Below are 22,429 nucleotides of genomic sequence, written 5' to 3'. Positions count from 1 at the left end.
TTTGCTTTTTTTGGTCTGAAGGTGGGGGAGAGTAGTAATGAACATCTTGGAAGTCTCTAGTCACTTTTTCCACCATTAGAATTTTTGATCCCACAATTAACTTGCAGAATTGGAAGAATTCATGCATGAGGCTGTTAGTACATCAGATAGGTATTCTAGAATCCAGCAGCAGCCATTGCATCCACAAATTCCAGAGGATTAGCCATGTCGTTCTGTTGCATGATATGATGAAACAGAGAATCACAGCACTATAAAATTGGAAGTAGCTTAAAGACCATCTAGTCAACACATGCCTGTGATTCTTATTTCCAGACTGAAATAGGGTTACAGCCTTAAAATAATTTTATTTATACATTTAATATTGCAAATCTGTACTCTTCTATCTGAGTATCACTACAATATATACTCCAGTATGCAACAAATGTGATTGCTTTTTGCCAGGTACAACCAAACAATTGCATCTATTTTCACAGTGAATCTTAGTAAAATCTGTCCATTTCCACACACTCCAAAACTTCAATTAGCCACTTCTTGAACCTTGGTTGTTAAAGCTGCAAGCTTTTACTAACACTATGCAATACAGTCTTGCCTGCTAACAAAAAGTTAATGATAAACCTAAAAACATCCATACTGTTCTCATCTTAAGTCCAGTTATTGGTTACAAACTTGTTGATAACTCATCTATGTTAAACTTGAGTGTAATAACCCATGCCTAACGTTAATGGAAGTACCATTGTACTCTCCCTGATGTCAATGAGAGCATGCCAAATTGGGAGTAATTTCTAATCTGTTGTTGTTAATTGCCAAATCCAATTTAAATTGAGCAGAGGGCCGTTCACCTATCACTACTTAAAAGTTTGTATTGTGGTAACTCAGGTTTTCTGTAGCTGCCTGCCACAAAACTTAAGTTTTTTAAAGTGGTAACAAAATTTTATGAAAATAAATACTTTGTTTGCACCGTTTTCCAGCCACTCAGAAATTCAGGTTAACAGGATTAACATATACCCTAGCTTAATTAATCAGCTTCACCATATGGTTGGAGGCTACAGTTGCTGTCCTAACTTGTAAGCAAGCAGCTGCTTTTCCCATAGCTCTGGATGGTTGCTGAGCAACTTGGGTTTATACTTGGGTTTATTAGATGACTAATATATTAAATAGACACACAAATAACACTATATAAAATATTCCTTCATTGTTTATCCAAAGCAAATATTAGAAAGAAATCTTTGCCACGCCTGAGAAATTAAGACCCAGTTGCTTTACTGAAAAGCGCAATGAAATGGCCTTTTTTCTAGGAGTACTCTCATCAGTGCTGTTGAGCAATTTTTATTGTGAGCTTGGATGTGACAAGATAAAAACAATGTGTGCAGACTTCATTGTCGACGCACAGAAAATAGAGAAGATAAACTGTATTGCTGTCTAGTGAAATCAAGCTATTCAGTCTTTGAAGATATTCCTGACCTTGTTTAGTTGTGCAGCCTTCACTGGTAAAGGCCTAATGTTGTATAGTCTGAGTTTCTGTTTTGAAAAGCTGTGGAATTTTTCCGTTGGATTAAAGCATATCTATATCAGAGCTATCTTGTGCTTTGTCAAATATGTATACAATGAGGAGCTTTTCATGGGACCCAGTAAAAAGGTATGCCTTCCTCATAATTGTTTTTGCATCATTTCAGCCTTCATCAGCAGTCACAGCATTTTATTATGGCTGAGTCTGAAATTCTAAATAACTTTTTAACCCTTATGCAGGCATCTTGTCCTGTCTAATTTTGCAGGAACTGGAAATTAAAACAGCTCCAGTTGGGGGCGAGAGAGGTTTTCTAATTCATGTTGCATTTTCTGAACAACTCTAGACCATACCCCAGTTTAGATGACACATATTATGGCTTAGTTCAGCACAGCAGCAAAATGACCGGGAAGGAGTAAAGCAGGCACAGTCTTCTGGAATCCACATATATGTAAACCAGGAGTGTCAAATACAGCATCAGTGCTCAAAAAGTAAGGCCCAAGCTATGCATGATTCTCACACAGCAGTCCTATGCATTTCTTCTCAGAAGTAAACCCCCCTGAGTTCAATAGGGCTTACTTCCAAAAGTGTACACAGAATTGTAACTGTTTAACCCCCTTTCTATTTTTTGTTATTAATTTTAACTAAAACCATCCATGTTACTGTTTTAGCAGAGGACTAATAGGATTCTCCTTAATCCCTGTTCCAACTGTTTTTTCCTCACTCAGAATTGCCTCCCAGCTGCTTTTTGCCTCACAAGGAAAAATAGGTGGGTACCACTATTTCCCCCCTGCATGTGGACATGCAACATAGGGGAGATATCTGCAGAAAAACAAGGGAAAGTTAAAGTGGGCTACCTTTGGTTTAAGCTACCCTTTCACCTGGCATTCCTCTACTCTAAATCACTGGAAAAGTGGAGTGTGAGGCAGTGAACGTTAGGTGTAGCTTGGACCAAAGTCCAAGAAGCCAGCATATATATTTTTTCAACTGTACCCTCAATACATTATCTTTCACCTGCTATTTTAAAGGCCAAAGAACAACAAAAATCCTAATAAAATCAATGTAAATTGATTTTTTAATGTAATCATTCTTTTTTTCTGTTGAAATGGGTGGTGCATACTTTATACATAAATGTCAAGGTAACAGGTTTTTCTGCCCTGAGGAATGTACTACATGCTGATGATTATGTATTCAAGCACTAAGCTGTGTGGCTTTACCTTTCACCTAGTAACTAAGAGAAACAGGTTGGAATTTTTACAGCCAGACATGCAAAAGGTATTTTTTAGACAAATGTTTTGTGGAAGCATCACTCTATTCTAATAAAATAAAGTATAATTTTGAGAACTAAACCATTATTTTAGGTAGCCGTTTGTACCTTGGCCCCCAAAATATTTAGATTCTCTGCCAACAAATTGGTCAAGACTCACTAGGTCTTAAATGTGATGCAATGCACTCTAGGTGATGATTGCAGGCAGCAACACTCGCAGCTCCATTGTCTCCAGAGGTCTTGCAACATTGCCTTTAGGCTCATATCGTACTTTTTGGCTATTAAAGCAATCAAAACAAAACGTTAGCAATGCACTGCTGAAGTAATTATCTGCAAAATAATTTATCCTTGTTTGACTTAGATATAGGTGGAACCAATAACAGACCAGGAGACAGCACCCTGCACTTTAGGCTTGATCATTCAAAGCTTTTTTAAGGTCCCTGACCACAAGAAATCTCTGAAATAAATTATTCCCTATATGATTATGATTATGAAACTGTAGAACTAATGTATCTTTTCTGCTTAGACTTTGGTTTGGTTTTGTGGGAATGGGCACATTTGTGCCCAATCCCAGCTAAATTAAAATCTAGGATTATTCCATTGATTTCCATGGGAAACTCTCACTTCTGCCCCTGGATACGTTTAAAAATAACTTTGTTGTGAACCAGGAAATATGGCCAGACAATGAGACAGTTCTCTGCACACTTTATATAGAAACATCTCCCATCCACACCTTTCTAACTATTCCATTCCTTTTCCACTCCTGCCTGATTTTCTGTTGCTCCCTTGCCTCCCCACAGTCAATCACCATTCTATACCTACTAAGCACGCTCAGTCCTCATTGGGCTATTTTTCTTCTCCCCACCCCCCAAAATAAGGTTCCTCCAAATCTGCCAATATATCCCCATTTTAGCTGTGTAAGTGCAAGGACCCTGAAGGCTGGAAATAGAATATATCACGAAGACAGCCTAGCACAGAGTCATCAATGAAAGGGCATGCTTGCATTCTGCAAATACATGGTAGAGGGGGGTGGCAGAGGCAGGAGAATTAATCAGGCACCACCCAGAGGAAGTGGACAGAGACATTTTTCTCCCTCACAAAAAAAGAGAACCAACTCCCTCACAAAAAAACTCAGAACCAACCTTAAACCTGGTTCGCAATAGATTCAGGATGCTCAGGATATAATTAAATGTGTGGAGCTGGCTACCACAAGCTGTGATGGGGATCACTTGGTAAGATTGCTTTGAAGGGGACTGAGAAATCTTACAGCTCATTACAGCTGTATGGAACCCCTAGCTACAAAGGCAGTATACTCCTGAAGAGCAACTGCTGAGGAGGAGGAGCAGCAGTCATTTGCCTTCATGCCCTACTTCTGGCCTTCCTAGAGGAAATTAACTGCTATGGAAAGCAAGATGGATAGAGTAGATGGACCTTTTGGGTCTGATCCAGCAGGCCTTCTCTTAGGCTCAGCTAAAGAATGTAGTATAAGCAGAAGGATGCTACTCATCAACAAATTCACAATTAAGACGAACAAGATGTTTCCATTTTCCATAATATACATCTGCGCAGAAAAGCATACATGTACCAGGGGCATCAGTATAACTGAAACCGTTCTTGGGAGCAGGTTACCCCAACCCACTGAGCTTTGACCTAGATTTATATGTTTAGGATTACTAACTCCCCCTACTTTTAACTTTCTCGTAAAATCTTGCCCTTGTGCTCTTTTTTTATCTTAATCGTTTTATCCAAATGCTTGATTATCATAGCCACATGCAGTGCCTTTGATTTTGAAGCAATGTGGATCGGGAACTCAGCCAGAAACCAAACACCCGCAGATTCGGTTGCATCATGGAAAAAAGAGGTCACATGTCTCACGATGTGAGAGCGCTTCAAAAAGAAAGGAAAATGTGAATATTAGTCATGGATTTGTTTCAAAAACAAATGCTGGAACCTAGAGAGATGTGAACATGGGGGGGGGGGACACAGTAAGAGCTCAGAACATCTGTGGCACCAGGCACCACAGTGTATATTATGTTGAAATCTCATATCATTTTGATAGTTTGAAAGAATGTCCTAGTGCTGAAACATGGTCACATTAAAAAATCCCTATATTGCTAAAATCCCAGCAGTGATTTTAAAGAAATGAAAATCTGAAGCTGACAAGTGCATATACAGAGCGACAGGCTGCTTATACCATGAGTGGGGAGTTGCAGACCCAAAGTCCGAATAAAGCCCTCAGGAACTCCTAAGGTCACCCTGTCCTGTTCCAAACCCTCCTTATGTGCTTTAGTCTAGCTGGAATGTGTCATTGAAACCTGATAATGCCTCTTGCTTGCCTGGATAGAAGATAGAGAAGTGTGTATTTGTGTAGAAACTTGACTGTTGTGTAGCTGGAATGCAGCCTACTGTACAAAGGCAAGTCACAAATATTGCTCCACCCACTTTGACCTCTGGTCCTGCCCACTTTTGCTTTTGGCCACACCTGCCACTGGCATGCAATCTCCAGAGGGTTGCTTACTAGCAAATGTGGCCTAAATAAGGTTTCCAGTCCCTGTTTATATGACATTTGTGTAAAGCAAAGCAGCTGGCTACTTACATGAATGTGCATCTACGTCCAAAGAAAATTGAATACTTGGCCAATTATCAAATGATGACATCACTTTTGTATATTATTCTGTGCCAAATTAAAGCTACTGCCATGATGGATATTTACTGCAAGATAAAGACTACAATCCCATTCCCAGCACACACACTTACTAGTGAGGAAGCACCACTGAACACAGTAGGATTTACTTCAGAGCTAAACCTGCAAAAAAAATTGTGTGGAGTGACAAAAATGTTTTCAGTACAATACTTACATACATTATCTGTTAAATTGCCAACAGGCCATATTTCTCCCCCTTCATTCTCCCCCGACCAAGCCTTTCATCTTCTCCTTAAAAAGCCTGATGAGTTACTCTTTGAAATCAAATAGCACAAAAAGAAGGTTTCAGGTGACAGGACTAATTACTTCAGAGATGGAAGGCCTGCCTTTTATTTTACTTTCTCAAGTACTGAACTACTGGTTTTTCCAGAAGTGAAACAAAATACTTTTCTGTATGATTTCATTCATCACTTTGGTATCCCTTTATACAAGCAGCAGAGTAGTATACAGATAGCTCAGATTATCTTCACAATAACCTTATGAGAAAGATGAAGTTGAGAGAAAGTAACTTGCCTAAAGCTTTGCTGGCTGAGTAATAGATATCTGATTTATTATTTACTTATTTATTTATTTAATAGTTTTCTATCCTGGCTTTTAGGAGAATATCACAAAGCATTAAACATGATACACAAACTAAACAGCAATCAATAAACAATATATAAATACACCTTAAACATTTTAAACACTCAAAATTCTTAAAAAACCAACACAAAAAAACATAGCAAAAACAGCATGAATATAACAAAGTATAAAGAACCCCACCACTGCTGCCACCCAGTTAAAATGAATCCATGAAAGCAACAACAAAGATGTTTTGGAGGCTGTCAAAAAATTATGCAGAGGGTACTCTATGGGACCACCTTCTGCAAGTGTGGGGCTATAGCAGAGAAGGCCCTGCCCCGCGTTGCCCTGCCCAACACTACCCAGGCCACACTAGGAAAAATAGAGCACTGTTCACTTCACGTGCACTCAAAGTGCCAAACATACACAACACCCCCCTTCCACCAAACCCCATTTTAGCCTTTGCAGAATTTGCTCGTGAAACCCATTTTTCTTTATGAAAATGAATCCACGTTGGATGAACACACTATAGACCCAGGAAACTGGGGGGGAGGGGGGCACATGTCCTGTGTGAGAGCGAAAACCCATTCAAAGGTATTGATCCAGGGCTAGTCTTTGACAGGATCCAGGGCGACCTCCTAAATAATAATAATAATAATAATAATAATAATAATAATAATAATAATTATTATTATTATTATTATTAACTGCCCATTTCACCGGATTGCGGCTTCCAACCCTTATAAAACCACAGCGAAACCTCAAACATTAAAAACTTGTGTGGCTAATTATCTGCTGGAGCTGCTGTAGTCTAGTGTGTGTGACTAGCATTACATTCCGGGCCTGTGCGGCCGACGTAGAGCTCGACGTCAGCGTTTCTCCGGGCCGGCTGCGAGGCAATGCACATATTGCCCAGACTACGGTGCGGTAACCGAACCCCGGAGCCAGCTTCTTGGCCGAGGAGGCCGCCCGCATTACAAGTGACGGGAAATGCCGAAAGCAAAAAGAGACCCCGTAACTAGGCTGGCCGCCGCCGCCTCACGCGCGGGTACGCCGCGGCCTCCGCCTTGGCTCTGGGCCCAGCGCGACTCTAGGCCTTTGTGTACAAACCACACCCACCCGCTCCCCGCGCGAAGAAGCACTTGCTGCTGCCGGCAGCCGCGGCCGCACTTTACCTCATAGCGGCGGCGGCGGCGGCAGCGGCTCGCCTCTTCCCCGCCCAGGCCGAGAGAGGCTGCGGCCACATGTCCTAGCAGAAGGCGGCTCTTCGGCCCTCGCTTGTCCGTTGCCGGCCGGCCAGGGCGCGCTCGCTTTGCCCCCCTCCCGCCCGCCCGCCCGCTCGCTATGTACGACTACGACCAGGGCACCGCCTTTCTGGGCGAGTGGGGCCCCTTCCAGCGCCTCATCTTCTTCCTGCTCAGCGCCAGCATCATCCCCAACGGCTTCAACGGGCTCTCGGCCGTCTTCCTCATCGACACCCCCGAGCACCGGTGCCGGGTGCCGGCCAGCGCCAACCTGAGCCGCGAGTGGCTCAACGCCAGCATCCCGCTGGAGGAGCGCGGCAGGCGGCAGGTCCCGTCGCGCTGCCGCCGCTACAGCCTGGAGGCCCTGGCCAACTTCTCCGCCCGCAACCTGGTGCCCGGGCGGGACGTCAACCTCAGCCAGGTGGAGCAAGAGAAGTGCCTGGACGGCTGGGAGTACAGCCGAGAGCCCTACCTCTCCACCATCGTCAGCGAGGTAGGGAGGCGAGGAGGGGCGGCTGCTCGCGAGGTGGCCTCTTTTGGACGGGGCATGGAGAGGAGAGCGCGTGGCTGGGACTTGAGCAGCGCTCGATCAGCCCTGAAGTTCACGGGGTGACCTTGGGCCAGTGGCCGGATCACCCCGTGAACTTTCCTAGCCCCACCTCGCAGGGTCGCTTTAGAAACCTTGGACGCCTCTCGGGGCTCCTCAGAGAAAGGGATCGGAGGGCAGAAACCCAAGAGACCTAAGGAGAGCGATGCTTTGAGAAGCCTCAGTTCCTTGTGTCATTCCATGCCTGCTCTGTTGCCAACTTGACATGTCTTTGGCATTTTCCCTGCTGTGGTCGTTTCTTTAAAAAATTAACCTGCCAGGCACTTCTTGGTGCACTTGCAAGATCTCTCTTCTTCTTCTAAAACTCAGGTATCCATCAAATTCCAAGATCGCCCTAGCCCATGAGTGATGGGGGGTGCCCTTTCTTCAGCTCCCCTCTCTCTTCTCTAGGTCACCTCCCTTTTTAAAGAGAGCAAATAAGTCCAAACTTGCTATCTATTCATATGGTGCCAAACATGACCAGTGGCTCCTTAGCTTCTCATGTTCGTGACAGATACTTCTTGGTTTTTACCCCGGGCAATGCAGGAGGAAGGAGGAATAGCCTGAGTGACTTCTGCCACACAGGAAACAGAATGAGAAGTTGGTAATGTCCAGGCTTGTTGTTAAAGAAAGCTTTAACACAATAACATAAACAGAGTCCTGCTGGACCAGGCCCAAAGCCCATCTATTTCAGTCTTCTGTTCTTAGATTGGCCAACTAGATGCTCTTCTGGTAAGCCTACAGGCAGGACATGAGCACAACAGCACTCCCCTCAGTTTCCCTTTCATTCCTATGTTGACTCTCCCTGCCATAGGGTCCTGTGACTTTTATGGAGAAGTAACTTTTAGAGGAAGAAAAGAGAACCATCGGAACAAAACTGGAATAATGGCAATATTTTAACCCAGTAAACACATTCTTAGTTGACAGTGATTCTAACTGGCTTACTTTAAAGTTACTTTAAAGTAAGCTGGATCATATATTTGCATGTAGAATGCTTTCTTCTCTCTCTCTCTCCCCCTGGCAAACAGAAATGAGTGCAATTTGAATTACTCCAGTCAAGATTTTGTAATTGTTGTCTAATAGCTTGTCGCACAGTGTGCACAGATGGAACTGCTGACAAATTGCTACAGATTTATGGCAGAAGAACTTAATAGTAGTATGATTTATAAAGTCACATAACGAAGGTCAATGTTCCAAACATTCCCTGGCATGTGATGGGAATTGAATGGCCACTCATGTTAGGGTTCATTTGGGTGCTGCAGTTGGGTTTAGAGTTATTAGTAGATTATCAGGGGTTGGACTGTGACCCTCTTGGCCCCTACCAACTTTACCATTCTGTGATTTTACCTACCTACTCATTTATTTGTATATCCAAGAAAAGCATGGAAAATATAGTGCAGTATTGTCCAATAACAATGAACACGTCCACACATACAATTGTTCTATTACTTGCTAAATTACTGCAGGTAATAGCTTCCTTCAGTACAATACAGAGAAAATTTGCATGCTCCCTTACTTCTTTTTGGAAAATTGCAGAAGGAGCAGACACAGTGGAACTGGCATGTTACTTTCCCATACTTAGAAACATGGGAAGCTGCCTTCTAACAAGTTAAACCATTGGTCCATCTAGCTTCCTGTGGTCAATACTCACTGGCAGGCTTGCAGCAGCTCTGTTGGATTTCAGACTGGGGAGATTTGCAGCTCTATATGGAGATGCTGGGGATTAAATCTGGAACCTTCTACATGCAAAGCAGTTGCTCTACTACTGAGCTACATTCTGTGCATTTCATATATCTATCTTGTTTTTATTTTTAAGAAATTATTTAGCTCTTTAATTATATAATAGTGGTAAAGGTAAAGGGACCCCTGACCATTAGGTCCAGTCGTGACCGACTCTAGGGTTGCGGCGCTCATCTCACTTTATTGACTGAGGGAGCCGGCGTTCAGCTTCTGGGTCATGTGGCCAGCATGACTAAGCCACTTCTGGCGAACCAGAGCAGCCACGGAAATGCCGTTTACCTTCCCGCCAGAGCGGTAGCTATTTATCTACTTGCACTTTGACGTGCTTTTGAACTGCTAGGTTAGCAGGAGCAGGGACTGAGCAACGGGAGCTCACCCCGTTGCGGGGATTCAAACCGCCGACCTTCTGATTGGCAAGCCCTAGGCTCTGTGGTTTAACCCACAGCGCCACCTGCGTCCCATATAATAGTTGTAGTCAACCTTAAATTATAATTGTAGTTAACCTTTAAATGGGTTGAAATGGTTAAAAGAAAATTGAAGAACATGCCTTTCCCATAGCTTAGAAGTAGTTTAAGTTCTTATGTGCTTTGGGTTTAATCGTCTCGGATTAAAACAAATGTGTTCTGGCACATCACTCTTATGCCTATTTACTTGAAAGTAAGCATCACTAGTTACAGTGGAACTTACCTCAAAGTATTATGTTAAGGTTGGATAGCGTTATAAGTTTCTGTAAACAAACTTTTCCATGTATAGATGTGTAGCATTTTCTGAGTCAGTACTTTTACATTCATAGTAACTTAGTAAAATATTTTACTAACATATGCCGAAAGTTTGCATAGTCCATAGCACTGCTTGAGAGTATCAGATCTACGCACTCTAGAAACTGCTCTTGATTGACCCTGTATGCAAAACTTGTTTTGCACAATCACAGGAGTTGGAATGGACCAAAGGTCTGTTTCGTTCAAAACCCTGCTTCAAGGCAAAATTGTTCCCTCTTCCTCCCACCTCCATCCTACCTACGTAATTCTGATTGCAGTGTCCACAACCGGGAACAAGTGCTCTTCAGGAAGGAGAAATATGTTTCAGTTCAGACCATTAATACTAGCCTTAGCTGATAGAGGTTCAGGGCCCATGGGCATATCTGGGGGGGGGGGGTAGGGGGCAACCCCCCAATCAAGTAAACCAGTGCAAATACTTAACTACTTAACAAACTGAGGTTCTGCCTCCCCTATCATAAATCCTCACTATTCCCATGTCAGGTCCCCTTGTCTGGTGGTGGTTACTAGTCATTACAAAGTGCAAGTAGATAAATAGGTGCCGCTCCGGTGGGAAGGTAAACGGTGTTTCTGTGCACTGCTCTGGTTCACCAGAAGCGAAAATGACCTGGAAGCAAAAATGGCCACATGACCTGGAAGCTGTCTGCGGACAAAGGCCGGCTCCCTTGGCCTATAGAGCGAGATGAGCGCCGCAACCCCAAAGTCGTCCGCTACTGGACCTGACGGTCAGGGGTACCTTTACCTTTACTAGTCATTACTGTATGGCTATGCTCTGCCTCCATAGTCAGAGGCAGTAATGCTTATGAATGCCAGGTGCTGGATACCCCCAGAAGGGAGAGTGTCCTTGTGCTCATATCCGGCTTGCGGGTTTCCCACAGGCATCTGGTTCAGCAATGTGAGAACAGGATGTTGAACTGAATGGGCCATTGGCCTGACCGAGCAGCTCTTCTGAGAGGGAAGAGCAGTGGATCAGTGCTGATGCAGCTGATGCCACCACTGACCAGCCAATCACCACCTCCAGCCCAGCCCCTATGATTCTAGGGGTGCTGCTGTCACATTGCTGTTGCAGCATAGTGGCAGAAACACTCCTAAAGCATTTCATGTGCCTCAGTCTGAAGAAGGGTCCTTTCTAAGAGTGAACCATTGTGGACAAAGTGGCCTGGAGAGCACCTGTTTGCAGTTCCACAGTTTACTACTGGAAACATCAAACTGTATTTGTGACTGCAAAGTGACATCAGTCCAGGCACTTTGTGGGACTACCTTGCTCATGGAGGAAGGAACCCATGTTCCGTAGAGCAAGACATGGGTGAGATTGCCCCAGAGGGCCTTTAGCAGCATCCACACAGCAACAGGAAGAGCATATTGTGGCAGTGGCTGCAGAAGAGATCGGTGCATGGAGACGGGTTGATGTCAGCTGGTCTGTTTTGTTTAAAGATGCATAACGTCTTGCATACTGTTAAATTCAGGTTACACAATTAAAAGTGGATCTGATGCTCGTGCACAACAACCCAGCTTTTATTCAGGGGTCAGGACCTGGACTTTATTCAGTGAGGAAAATGATAGGAAACTGCACTGGATATTGTAGGGCAACAACTGCTTGGCACGATGTCCAGGCAAACAAATTGGGTTGTATGCTCAGTAAACAGACAACATCATAATAACCTTTCCACAAACTTTATTGAACATTAGGTCATCTGAAAGCAACCTTTGTATTCAGAAAGGATCACATACTCAAAAAGCTTGCAAATTGCAGTCTACCAGGTCCCCTGGTACCAGCAAATGTATGCAGTGCTCACACTGAACACAGTAAGACCTCAAATTCCATGGCTAGAATCTGGCTCAGAAGTTATTGTGTTTGCTAGCTAATCCTTCTTGCAATTCACTGTAGGAGACCATGTCAGTGCAAGAGCCAAGAAGGCAGTTCATACTAGGGATAGTTCGATGCGATAAAATACAAACCAGGCAGTTCTGATCCAAAGGCTATTTGACTATTCACTTACTAGAATAATTCAAAGTTTTGGGAGGGTTATATTAAAAAAACCCTCTTAATCAGGTATGCAGTGTTCATACTATTATATTATTTTTGTTATTTTCTTAATTCCAGCATTATATTTGCTATGCTTCCACGATCTGTGGCCTTTTTCAGATCCAGGGCCCCACTGTTAACTGCAGTCTGCAACATGAAGCCCACATTTACCTTTTTAAAAATATACATGGCCACCTTCCTGCTTTTCTTTCTGAGGGCATGAAGTGCGCTGTATGCTTGTCCCATATAGTTCATAACATTGTGGACGATGGGTGAATAGGTTGTGTGTCCAGGGAAGAATGAATGCCATCTTACAAGAGGGAGTGGCATCAGAGGCTCAAAAGATACTGTAAGACTACTCATGAAGAAACCTTCTTAGGATCTGGATTTTAGGATTTTAACACCTCTTGGCTTGTCACATGTGGAATGCTTTTCCCAGGGACTCTTACGCTCCTTTGCATCTGACCACCTAGAGTGACTTAAAGAAATGTTTTAGTAATATTTACAGGGCTTGTGGTAAAATATAAATAGTACAATTCAATCCAATAATCCCTCTTGTATGTCCATGTAAGACAGAATATTCCGAAATTACGGTACATACATACACACAGACATTAATGCAATATTGGGAGGGGGTTTTTGCCCCACTTTCACGACCTGAAATCTACAAAGGTGAGCTGGGCAAAATATGTACAGTATATGCCCAGCACTAATTTAAGGAATTTAGCCTTCCCCTATTGGAATACTTCTAGAGTTCAGTCCTAAACACATTTACTAAGCCCCATTGAACACAATGGGACTTACCTTCAAATAAATATTCTTGGGATTATGCTGTTGCACTGTGTAGTCTCCTATATTACATTCCTTTAGTAATGTTTTGGAAATATGAACGCTGCTTGTCTCATAAATAAGTGATACAAGCAGATATAAATATTTTACAGTTTGCCATATTCCATAGGATCTTAGTTTGGACCCTGGAGTTTCACCAAATAGGACAAAGCCTAATATGAATGGCACACAATCTTAAGCAATTGATACAAAGGGACTGGGGAAATGGTGCATTATATGCCCATGCACTGAATTCAGCATAGTGTATAAAGATAACATAAAAGCATCTAGGAAACACAGTTCCCTTTAACCTACTTACATGTCTTCTTTCCTGTAAAGCCATGCCCCACCCTACATACAAGTCTCTACCCATAAGTAATATATACTCTTTGCCCTAGTTTTCAGAACTTCCATATACCTACTCCTATCCTCACCTTAAATGACACTTATAAAAGAAACAAACAAAAAAAAAGTATAGCTAGGTAAAAGCACAGTTGGCAATTCATAGCCAAAGATGTGGAGCAACTTTATAAAGGTGGAGTAACTTTATAAAGATGTTGTGTTTATGTTGTCTGGAGCAGTTGCATAAGTGGCCTTTCACCTACTTTCCCACTTTCAATTTTAAATGTGCTTAACTCTCTAATCTGTTGGCTCAGTCCTATCTTGCCTTACCTTGCCATTTAGTCAGAGTGACCTTTGCCTGAGATTCAGCCTTACAATAAATTTTTCGAAGGGGTGGGGAGTGTTCACGTTTGATGAAGAATGAGTCCCATTATCTGCATCCATCAAAGCCCTCTGTGCTCTACTGTGTTTAAAGGTCACTGAGGATACCAGCATTGGATTTCTATGACAAGAAAGGAACCCTCCCTGTGTCAGATCTTAGCCCTTATATGTGCCAAAGTTACACACGTGGACAGTTCAGATGTCATGATAAGCCAGGCCTTCATGGTTCCCTTCCCCTTTCCTCTTCCTGTGTAACCATAAAGAAGAGCTCAGAACTTTGGCTTCCATTTTTGATTGAACACAGTTTGGTGTTTCATCTGAACCATAAACGCTTGTTAATTTGAACTATGTTTTGTTGAAACAAGCCTGCTTCATAAGTAATGGTTTGAAGTTGACCTGTTTATTTTATTTTATTTTTAAAAGGTTTCCTAAAAAATAGTAAAGGTCTTTCTTAAAAAAGAAAGGAGGAAATCTGCTGTATTTCTGCTATAGCATTCCCTAATGTCCAAATGTTTTATAAAGTGAGACTGCTATCCTGTGGACAATTACAATGGAGTAATTATAGTTGAATTCAGTGTGACCTATTTCTCTTAGTAAGTAAAGATGCATAGGATAAGAATCCCAACCCAGTTCCTGATGGTTGGTTGTGCTGCTGCTGGGTTAACACCAGGCTATTATGTCTTTCTCCCTCCTGATCTAACACATGCACAGTCTACAAAGAATCTCCACTTCTGTCATGCATCCTATACATAATTAGGTATATCTGAGACCATTGAAATCAATGGGTTTAGGCATGCCTAATTCTGATTGGGATCAGACTGTAAAAGTGTCTGCCACTGTCACAGAAAGTGTCATTTGGACCCAGGGGATTCAGGCTCATCAGGGTGAAAAAACTACTCTTTGTTGAAGGTTTCCACTGAGTAATGTACTGATTCCCCAGGAACTTTCTTTCTCACCTTCTTTTTCAGTGGCTTTAAACAGCCAAAATAGCATATGAAAAACATTGGTAAGAGTGGGTCACATTTTACAATGCAATATTTCCTCCACACAAATGTAAAAATCTAATAACCTGGTAGTTCGATAGTGACTACTACCGTACGTATGACTCAGTGCTGTATTCACCTTGCAAATATCCACAGTGAATGTTGGCAGTGACCATTTTGACGATTGACCCTAGTTAGTTAGTTAGTTAGTTAGTTACCTGTACCTAGGACTGTCAGTAAACAGATTTTAAAATTGGGTGTGTGTGTAGAAGCACGTTATGATAGCAGGGTGAAATAAAAATGAATATATCAACAGCATGATCCTAAGGTTATTTACTCAGAAATGAATTCCACTGAGTTTAGTGAGACTTACATCTTTGGTTGAAAGCTCAGATTTGAAAACATTTCCTATTAGGTTTAGAATGAAATCATTTGTATGTCCCTGAAAATAGACATCACATACTTCAGTGATGATATTCAAGATAACCATGTTTATGTCATCAGGGTGGAACTGAATATTCGGAGGCCATTCTTGATACTATGTTTATAAGAGCTGCACTATGGAAACGTTTGTTAATATCAAGGCCACATTCTGCTATGCCGGGCCTGCAAGTTTTGTAACCTGAGAAATAGGTCTCCTTCAGGAGATGCCCTACACATCAGACCAGTGCTGTGCCACAGTGCTTCTGTAACTTTCCAGTCCAAGGCAGAAGTGATGCAGCCCATTCTGTTAATTTATAGAATGAGGAATTTTTGACCATAGCCCCTGTGGAAAACCTGTTTGTGTAATACAATCCGTGGAGTTGCAAGATTCCCATAGTTAATACACCCAATAGCTTGGCTACTGTGGTCTTGGCACTGGTGACCCCAAGACTGGAGTGCTGCATTGTGCTCTGTGTGGGGCTTCCCTTGGGTTTAACCTGGAAGCTGCAGCTAGGTTGTTGACTGGGGACAACATCATCTAACCCTTAATAACTTGGGACAAGTTCACCTACAAGATTGCCTTACCCCATATGTGCCCACTTGACCACTTCGATTAGCAGAATTGGCACTACTACAGGTGCCACATAATAACCATTCTGCATTTGTAAGAACTCAGTTATTTAGTTTGACAGCATCTACACTTTGGAACTCCCTGCCTATTGATATCAAGCAGGTGTGACTTCACTGTATTCTTGTTTTGGCAAGCCTACACAGATGCCTAGAAATGCTGGTGTGAATTTTAATCTGTTTTCATGTTTTAACTTGTTGTATGTTTTAATATATTTTACATTTTTGTTGATTTTATTGTTTTGTAAACTGCCTTGAGGGTGTGTTGTTGTTGTTTTTAACAATCAAGCAGCATACAAATTTTGTGAAATAAATAAATAAAATAGATAAAACACCCCTGTTGAGGGAACTGCTCTGGCTGCCGTTATGCCACCGGGTGTAGTTCAGTATTTTGTTTTTAACATTTAAAGTCCTAAACAACTTGGGACCAGGTTACCTAAGTAACCACCCCACTCTATATATCCCTTTCTGGCAAGTGTGCCCCTTAGATGGGGCACTGCTAAGAGTACTGCATGCCCAGGAGCTGTGCTTGTTCTAGAAAGAGGTGTTTTAGTGTTGCAGCTCCAGCCCCCTGGAATCAATTACCAGCCAATATTTGACTGGCACTCAGTGTCATGAAGTTTAGGCGCCTACTAAATGCATTTTTGTTTAAGAAGGCTTTCCCTGAGGTGTGAGCCAAATATTTCTTAAATGTAAATTGTACACTTGTATTAATGGTTTTGCTGTTTTTTGAGTTTGTATCCCTGTTTAGGGAAATTTTTAATGTTTGATTCTATTTTTAATACTCTGTTGGGAGCCGCCCAGAGTGTCTGGGGAAACCCAGCCAGATGGGCAGGGTATAAATATTTTTTTATATTATTATTATTTATTTATTTATTTATTTATTTATTTATTTATTTATTTATTTATTTGATTTTAGAATTTGTATTGTGTTTTGTTTTATCTCATTGAACCCCACTTTGATGGCCTTCCACTATCCCACGTTGTCAATCTACGTTATGAAATTTGTCTTTCATCTTAAGTGGAGTGCCCTGAGATACGTAATTAAGTGGCCACTACATGCTGAATGACTTTTTGTGTCACACCTTGCAGATAAAGCATTATCATCATGCGCAACGCAGACCCTTCTAATCCTCTCTGACAATGTTTTATGCACTATCTGGCCTGATATACCAAGTAGCAGCTCTTGTGATTGTTAGGATTTGACATGCCTTTGGCAACTTTGAGTGGATTTCATCATCTGAATTATCTCAGTGGCAGGGAATAGACTAGTATGTGAAGGTCAGGAAAAAGTAGTCAGGTATATATTTTTCTACTGCTAATGATGTTACATGCTCAGCATGAGAAATGGCATTACATTTAGCATTATGTGAGATCTGCAGCCTAGCTCTGTGAACTTCAGTAACCTTGCCTAAAAAGTATCGGAGAATGAAAATAGCTCTTGCCTGAGTTGATTTGCTATATTCAGTTCTGAATCTGTCCCAAGTAATGCTACTAGGCTACACTGCAATTCTAACTGCTGCTGAGCTAAATACATGCTAAGCTTACACGGAAACAGCACAGTCTCACCTGTGCAAACACAACTTTGGGTAGCATTTAACGCCGATTCCCCTCCAATTTCAGGGCAGATGTCTCACTGATGCAAATTAGAAGGCCTTTGCACATGGCAAAGTCAATATAGATAAGGCGTAAAAAAGCAATTTGAAGCTGTAACAAAAGTATGTTCTGTGGGCTACAATTCAAGAAGCACTTCTATGTGCCTCGGGAAAAATCCAGTGTTCATTTTCTACCAGAGAGTTGAAACTTGGTGAGCAGGGGGTGAAAACTCAACCATAATTTGCACCTCCTAAAGCAGAGGTATATATTCTGTAGCTCTCCAGATATTGTTGGGACTCCAGCTTCCTTCATCTCTGACCATTCACCATACTGCCTAGGAGGACTGCAGGTTGGTCACCCTTGCCCTAAAGTGTTAAGCATTGGTCTCAGACTCTGCTGTTCTGACAGTCTGTTTTCAACTGATCTTAGGAAAATGTGCACATTACTAAAAAAAAAAAAAAAACATACTCACTGGCTCGGATCCTAACAGCTCTTACATGAATATAACAGAGTTTTTGTTCACAGAACAGGGCTTTCACACCTCTCACCTTCCCTCTGCATTCCCTGAAAATCTGCTCCTGGGGATTGGGGAAACCCTTGAAAATAATGTGTGATACTGTGGTGCAGTATGAGTTGGCAGCAGTTGACCTCCCCTTTTCATGAATGGAGGAACAACTTAGGATCTAAGGCATTGCGCTTGCTTGTGTATCTAGGAATATATTGCCAACAATGCAACATTCAAATTTAAACAAAAAATTCCTTTAAATTCCACTCATTTTTATCTGAATCACCCTATGCTAAGAATTCAGCTCTGTAGTTCAGCATCTGTAGAGCCTTGTTCTTTGATGGTTTGACCTAAGGCATGGGTAGGCAACTTAAGGCCCAGGGGCTGGATCCAGCCCAGTCGCCTTCTAAATCCAGCCCACGGACAGTCCAGGAATCAGCATGTTTTTACATGAGTGGAATGTGTCCTTTTATTTAAAATGCGTCTCTGGGTTATTTGTGGGACATAGCAACTCGTTCATTTCCACCCCCAAAAATATAGTCCGGCCCCCCACAAGGTCTGAGGGACAGTGGACCGGCCCCCTGCTGAAGAAGTTTGCTGACCACTGACCTAAGGCCTCGACAGATAGACCAAACAGGCATTTGGTGTAAGAGATTTTAGATCAAAGCATTGAATTCTGATTTACACATAAAGGTACTTCTTAAATTTAAAAAGTCCATTCTAGTAGTAATCTGGTAGTTACTGTTTGGTTATTGTAGAAAATGGGGCATATACATTACATGCATGCCAAAAATATTGAAACTCTCTCTTTCTCTTACAGTGGGATCTTGTGTGTGAAAACGACTGGAAAGCACCTCTAACTACCTCTTTGTTCTTTGTGGGCGTACTGATTGGCTCCTTTGTATCTGGACAACTCTCAGACAGGTAAAGTGTATATATTAATGGTTTTGTGATTTTTTCTTTGGACACAACCCTTTAAAATTCAGTTAGAGCTAAGTTTCTGCATTGCAGTGGATTTATTTTTCGACTGTTGTGAATTAGCTGATTTCTAAATAGGTAACACCAAAATGCTTGGTTCTTCTTGCCATAATTGCACAATCTGTGATGGACTTTGAGAGCACAACATGCTTCCCATAACTTTTTTCATTTCAGTTAAGCATGAGGTATTTCAACAAATTTTGTATTTACAGTAGTATATCAAACAATAATTTGAGTGATGCCGTCTTTCCACCCTTGAGCAATCTTAAATAATCAACATAGCCATCAATTTAAGCTGCCAGCACAACAGAAACTAATATATTTGATATTTTCCTTTATCGTTGTGATATGCTTATCACAACTATGAATGATGCCATTTTGACATTATGAAATAAGTAAAACAAAATTTCATTGTGATGTGTTTTATGGCCAACCTTTGGCTTAACTTACCTGCTTAGATATCTCTGTGTATGTATGTAATGCAGTAGCTCTGATGAAAATGAAACTGGATGTTATGTACTGAACATATTTAGGATACAATTGTACTTTTCATGCCTGAACCTCAGCTTAAATTCTACACCTTTTTTTCAAGGGGTCAGGCAGGACATAATACACAGTGTAAAGTGATATTGCCCTTGAACATTGAAATGTAATAATGCAACTTAGTATCTGCATAGACAACACAATTTTCTGTTTGGAGTACATACAGCACAACTGTCGCTCCCATTTATCATCCCAATCCAGTTCACTCTCACAACCTGTTAAAAATCACTTGATAACAAGATACATAATAAAAAAAACTACTCAAGAACAGCAACAATGTAAAAACATCATATCCTTATTCTGTTTGAGTTGTCCATCGTATTTAAAAAGCAGGGCAAATTTGGCTAAAAATAAAATGTTTCCCTTTGGAGATAAATGTTTACTGAAAATGTAAGAATTTATCCATAACCTTTAAAGTAGTAATTTGAAACTCCTGCATATGTTTAAATAATCACAAAAAACACATCAATATAGCCATGCTTTGTTTAAAAACAAAAGCAAGAAGTCATAATTCATATCACACCTGAAATGCAAAGTAAACATTGAATACATTGGGCAGATGACAATTATTGGATTTTTACTCTACTGCTAACCTACCTTACAAGTGGCTTTTTTATCGTGGCACAAGCCACAGTGTTTCTCAAACTTGGGTCCCCAGTACAGCAGCTTAAAGTAATGGGAACAAAAGTTTGAATCCAGAGAAACGTCCTCTGCTTCCAACTCAAAGAAATGTTTTGGTTCTCTTTAAGAGCATAAGAAGAACCCTGATGGATCAGGCCAAAGGCCAACCTAGTCTAGCAATCTCTTCTAACAGTGGTCAACCTGGTGTCTATGTGTAGCCCACTGAGTGGACCTGAGTACAACATCATTCTCCCCACTCCCAGTAACTGGTATTCAAGGGCATACTATCTCTAGTAGGGGAAAGGGTCCCCATCAACCTACGGTTCCCATCAACCCCAGCTAATGTGGCCAGTAGTCAAACATTATGGGACTTGCAGTCCAGCAACATCTGGAAGGCACCAGATTGGGTACTCCTGATGTAGAGAGAAAACAAGGCTAAGGGTGATGTGATCAAGAGGATCCCCATGAAAGTTAATAGATATTAATCCCCACAAATATACACCCAAGACCCTAGATTTCTACTATTTTAATGTTTCATGAACTAACATGATTTTTATTTATCTTTGTCCCATGATAGGTTTGGAAGGAAAAATGTGCTGTTTGTCACAATGGGAGTCCAGACTGGCTTTAGCTTCCTCCAGATCTTCTCAACAACCTGGGAGATGTTTTCCATCCTGTTTCTCATAGTTGGAATAGGGCAGATCTCTAATTATGTGGCAGCGTTTGTACTTGGTATGTAACAGCCTTTAAGCAGAGTATGAATTCTCAGTATTGTTGCCAACTTTCTCAATGAGTGATGTTATGTTTAGGGGCTCTTCCTCCTCCCGCAGTACATTCCTCCCTCTCCCAGTGCATGCTAAGCCATTATAAAGACTGGGCAAGCTGTACACCAGGGGTCGGCAAACTATGGCCCCTGGGCCGGATCAAGCCCACCTGGGTTTTAAATCCGGCCCGTGCCGCAAAGCTGAGACTCCCCATGATGGCAACAGGAGGAAGATGCTGACTAGTGGCAGCTCTGCCACTCAAACACTGCACCTGGTTTACCTCTGCGGCGTTTGATTGGCAGAGATGTCCCCATTCCACGGCATTTGATTGGTAGAGCTGCCACGGCTCAGCCTCTTCCTCCCGTCGCTGTCCCCGCCCTGGTGCTCCTGTGGTCCAGAGAGTGGAGCGGACAGGCTCGCTCTGCCTACCCATGAGAAGCAGAAGCAGCAGCCATGGTGGCAGCCCCTGGAAAGGTAAGCGCAGCGGCTGGGGCTGGGGGGTGGGGAGGAGGACTACTTGTCCCCCTCGCCTCTTCTTCCAGCTACACCCCCCCCCCAGTGCTGCTCTTCCAGCCCACCACAAGGTCTGAGGGACAATGGACCAGCCTGCTGCTAAAAAAATTTGCCAACCCCTGCTGTACACGTTTCTCTTTGCCCCATCCAGCTCGTTCTCTTCACTCCGTATAACACACTCAAGCTCTGAGTTTTAAGTTACCAAACTGAAATGGCCACAGAGTCTGCAGTGGAAGATGTTAGGGTGTGCAGACCTTCCAGTCTTCGTAATAGCCCAACATACACATTGAACAGATACGGAAGACAGGGTTTTATTGAACCTATAGCAGTCTTCCCGTAAGCTAATTGTGCTTTTTGTCCTGTGGCTTCAGTCTTTCATACTGTAGAATTGAATGGGATTTAAGCAGCATAAGGGTCAAATTAAGTTATAAAAGTATGACTGCATCCCCAGTGCCTTTTTATTTTTTACTGGAAAGATGTCAATGAGGCATTCACACATCTATTTCTTTCTAACCGAATGAATATACTAGCTTGAAGTACTGGCAAAGATTAGAGTGTGAATTCTTTGCTAACCGTTCATTTGGTCTTTCATCCAGTGGCCATTAGAGAGTTAATAAATATCTTATGTGAAGGCTAGACTGTCTCTTTGAACTGTATTTCAATATATTACATCCTCTTAAACCAGAATATTACCCGGTATGTACTATCATATACAGCAAAATGCTTGATCATGAGGAACTCATCACTATCAGTCTAAATAATCTTCTTTATGCAGGATCAGGAACAGAAGTAGAGGCATATCTTAAATCCGAGGAAGATGCACTGGGCTTTTTAAAATGTTTCCCAAACACATTTGGGCAAAACAAGAGGGCTTTTTAAAAGTTAAAAGGCTAATCAACACTCCCTTGTTTTGAACA

At 42.0% G+C, this 22,429-nt stretch overlaps 1 protein-coding gene across 2 annotated transcripts in view; it reads left to right on the top strand.

Moving 5' to 3' along the window:
• Positions 1-6,740: 6,740 nt before the first annotated feature.
• Positions 6,741-22,429, top strand: part of LOC307210581 (organic cation/carnitine transporter 2-like) — a 29,571-nt gene continuing 13,882 nt past the window's right edge. Inside the window, exons 1-3 of one of the 2 annotated variants that reach the window (XM_079966559.1) lie at positions 6,741-7,773; positions 18,914-19,017; positions 20,813-20,967. In XM_079966559.1, coding sequence (XP_079822685.1) covers positions 7,381-7,773; positions 18,914-19,017; positions 20,813-20,967 — 652 coding nt within the window. In that variant the 5' untranslated portion in view covers positions 6,741-7,380. The remainder of the gene's footprint in view (positions 7,774-18,913; positions 19,018-20,812; positions 20,968-22,429) is intronic. The other variant, XM_079966560.1, reaches the window with a different exon arrangement.

This window comes from Podarcis cretensis (assembly GCF_951804945.1).
Source record: "Podarcis cretensis genome assembly, chromosome: 2".
Classification (NCBI taxonomy): domain Eukaryota; kingdom Metazoa; phylum Chordata; class Lepidosauria; order Squamata; family Lacertidae; genus Podarcis; species Podarcis cretensis.
Note: the sequence above shows the minus strand (reverse complement) of the source record. Positions and strands in the feature narration are given on the sequence as shown.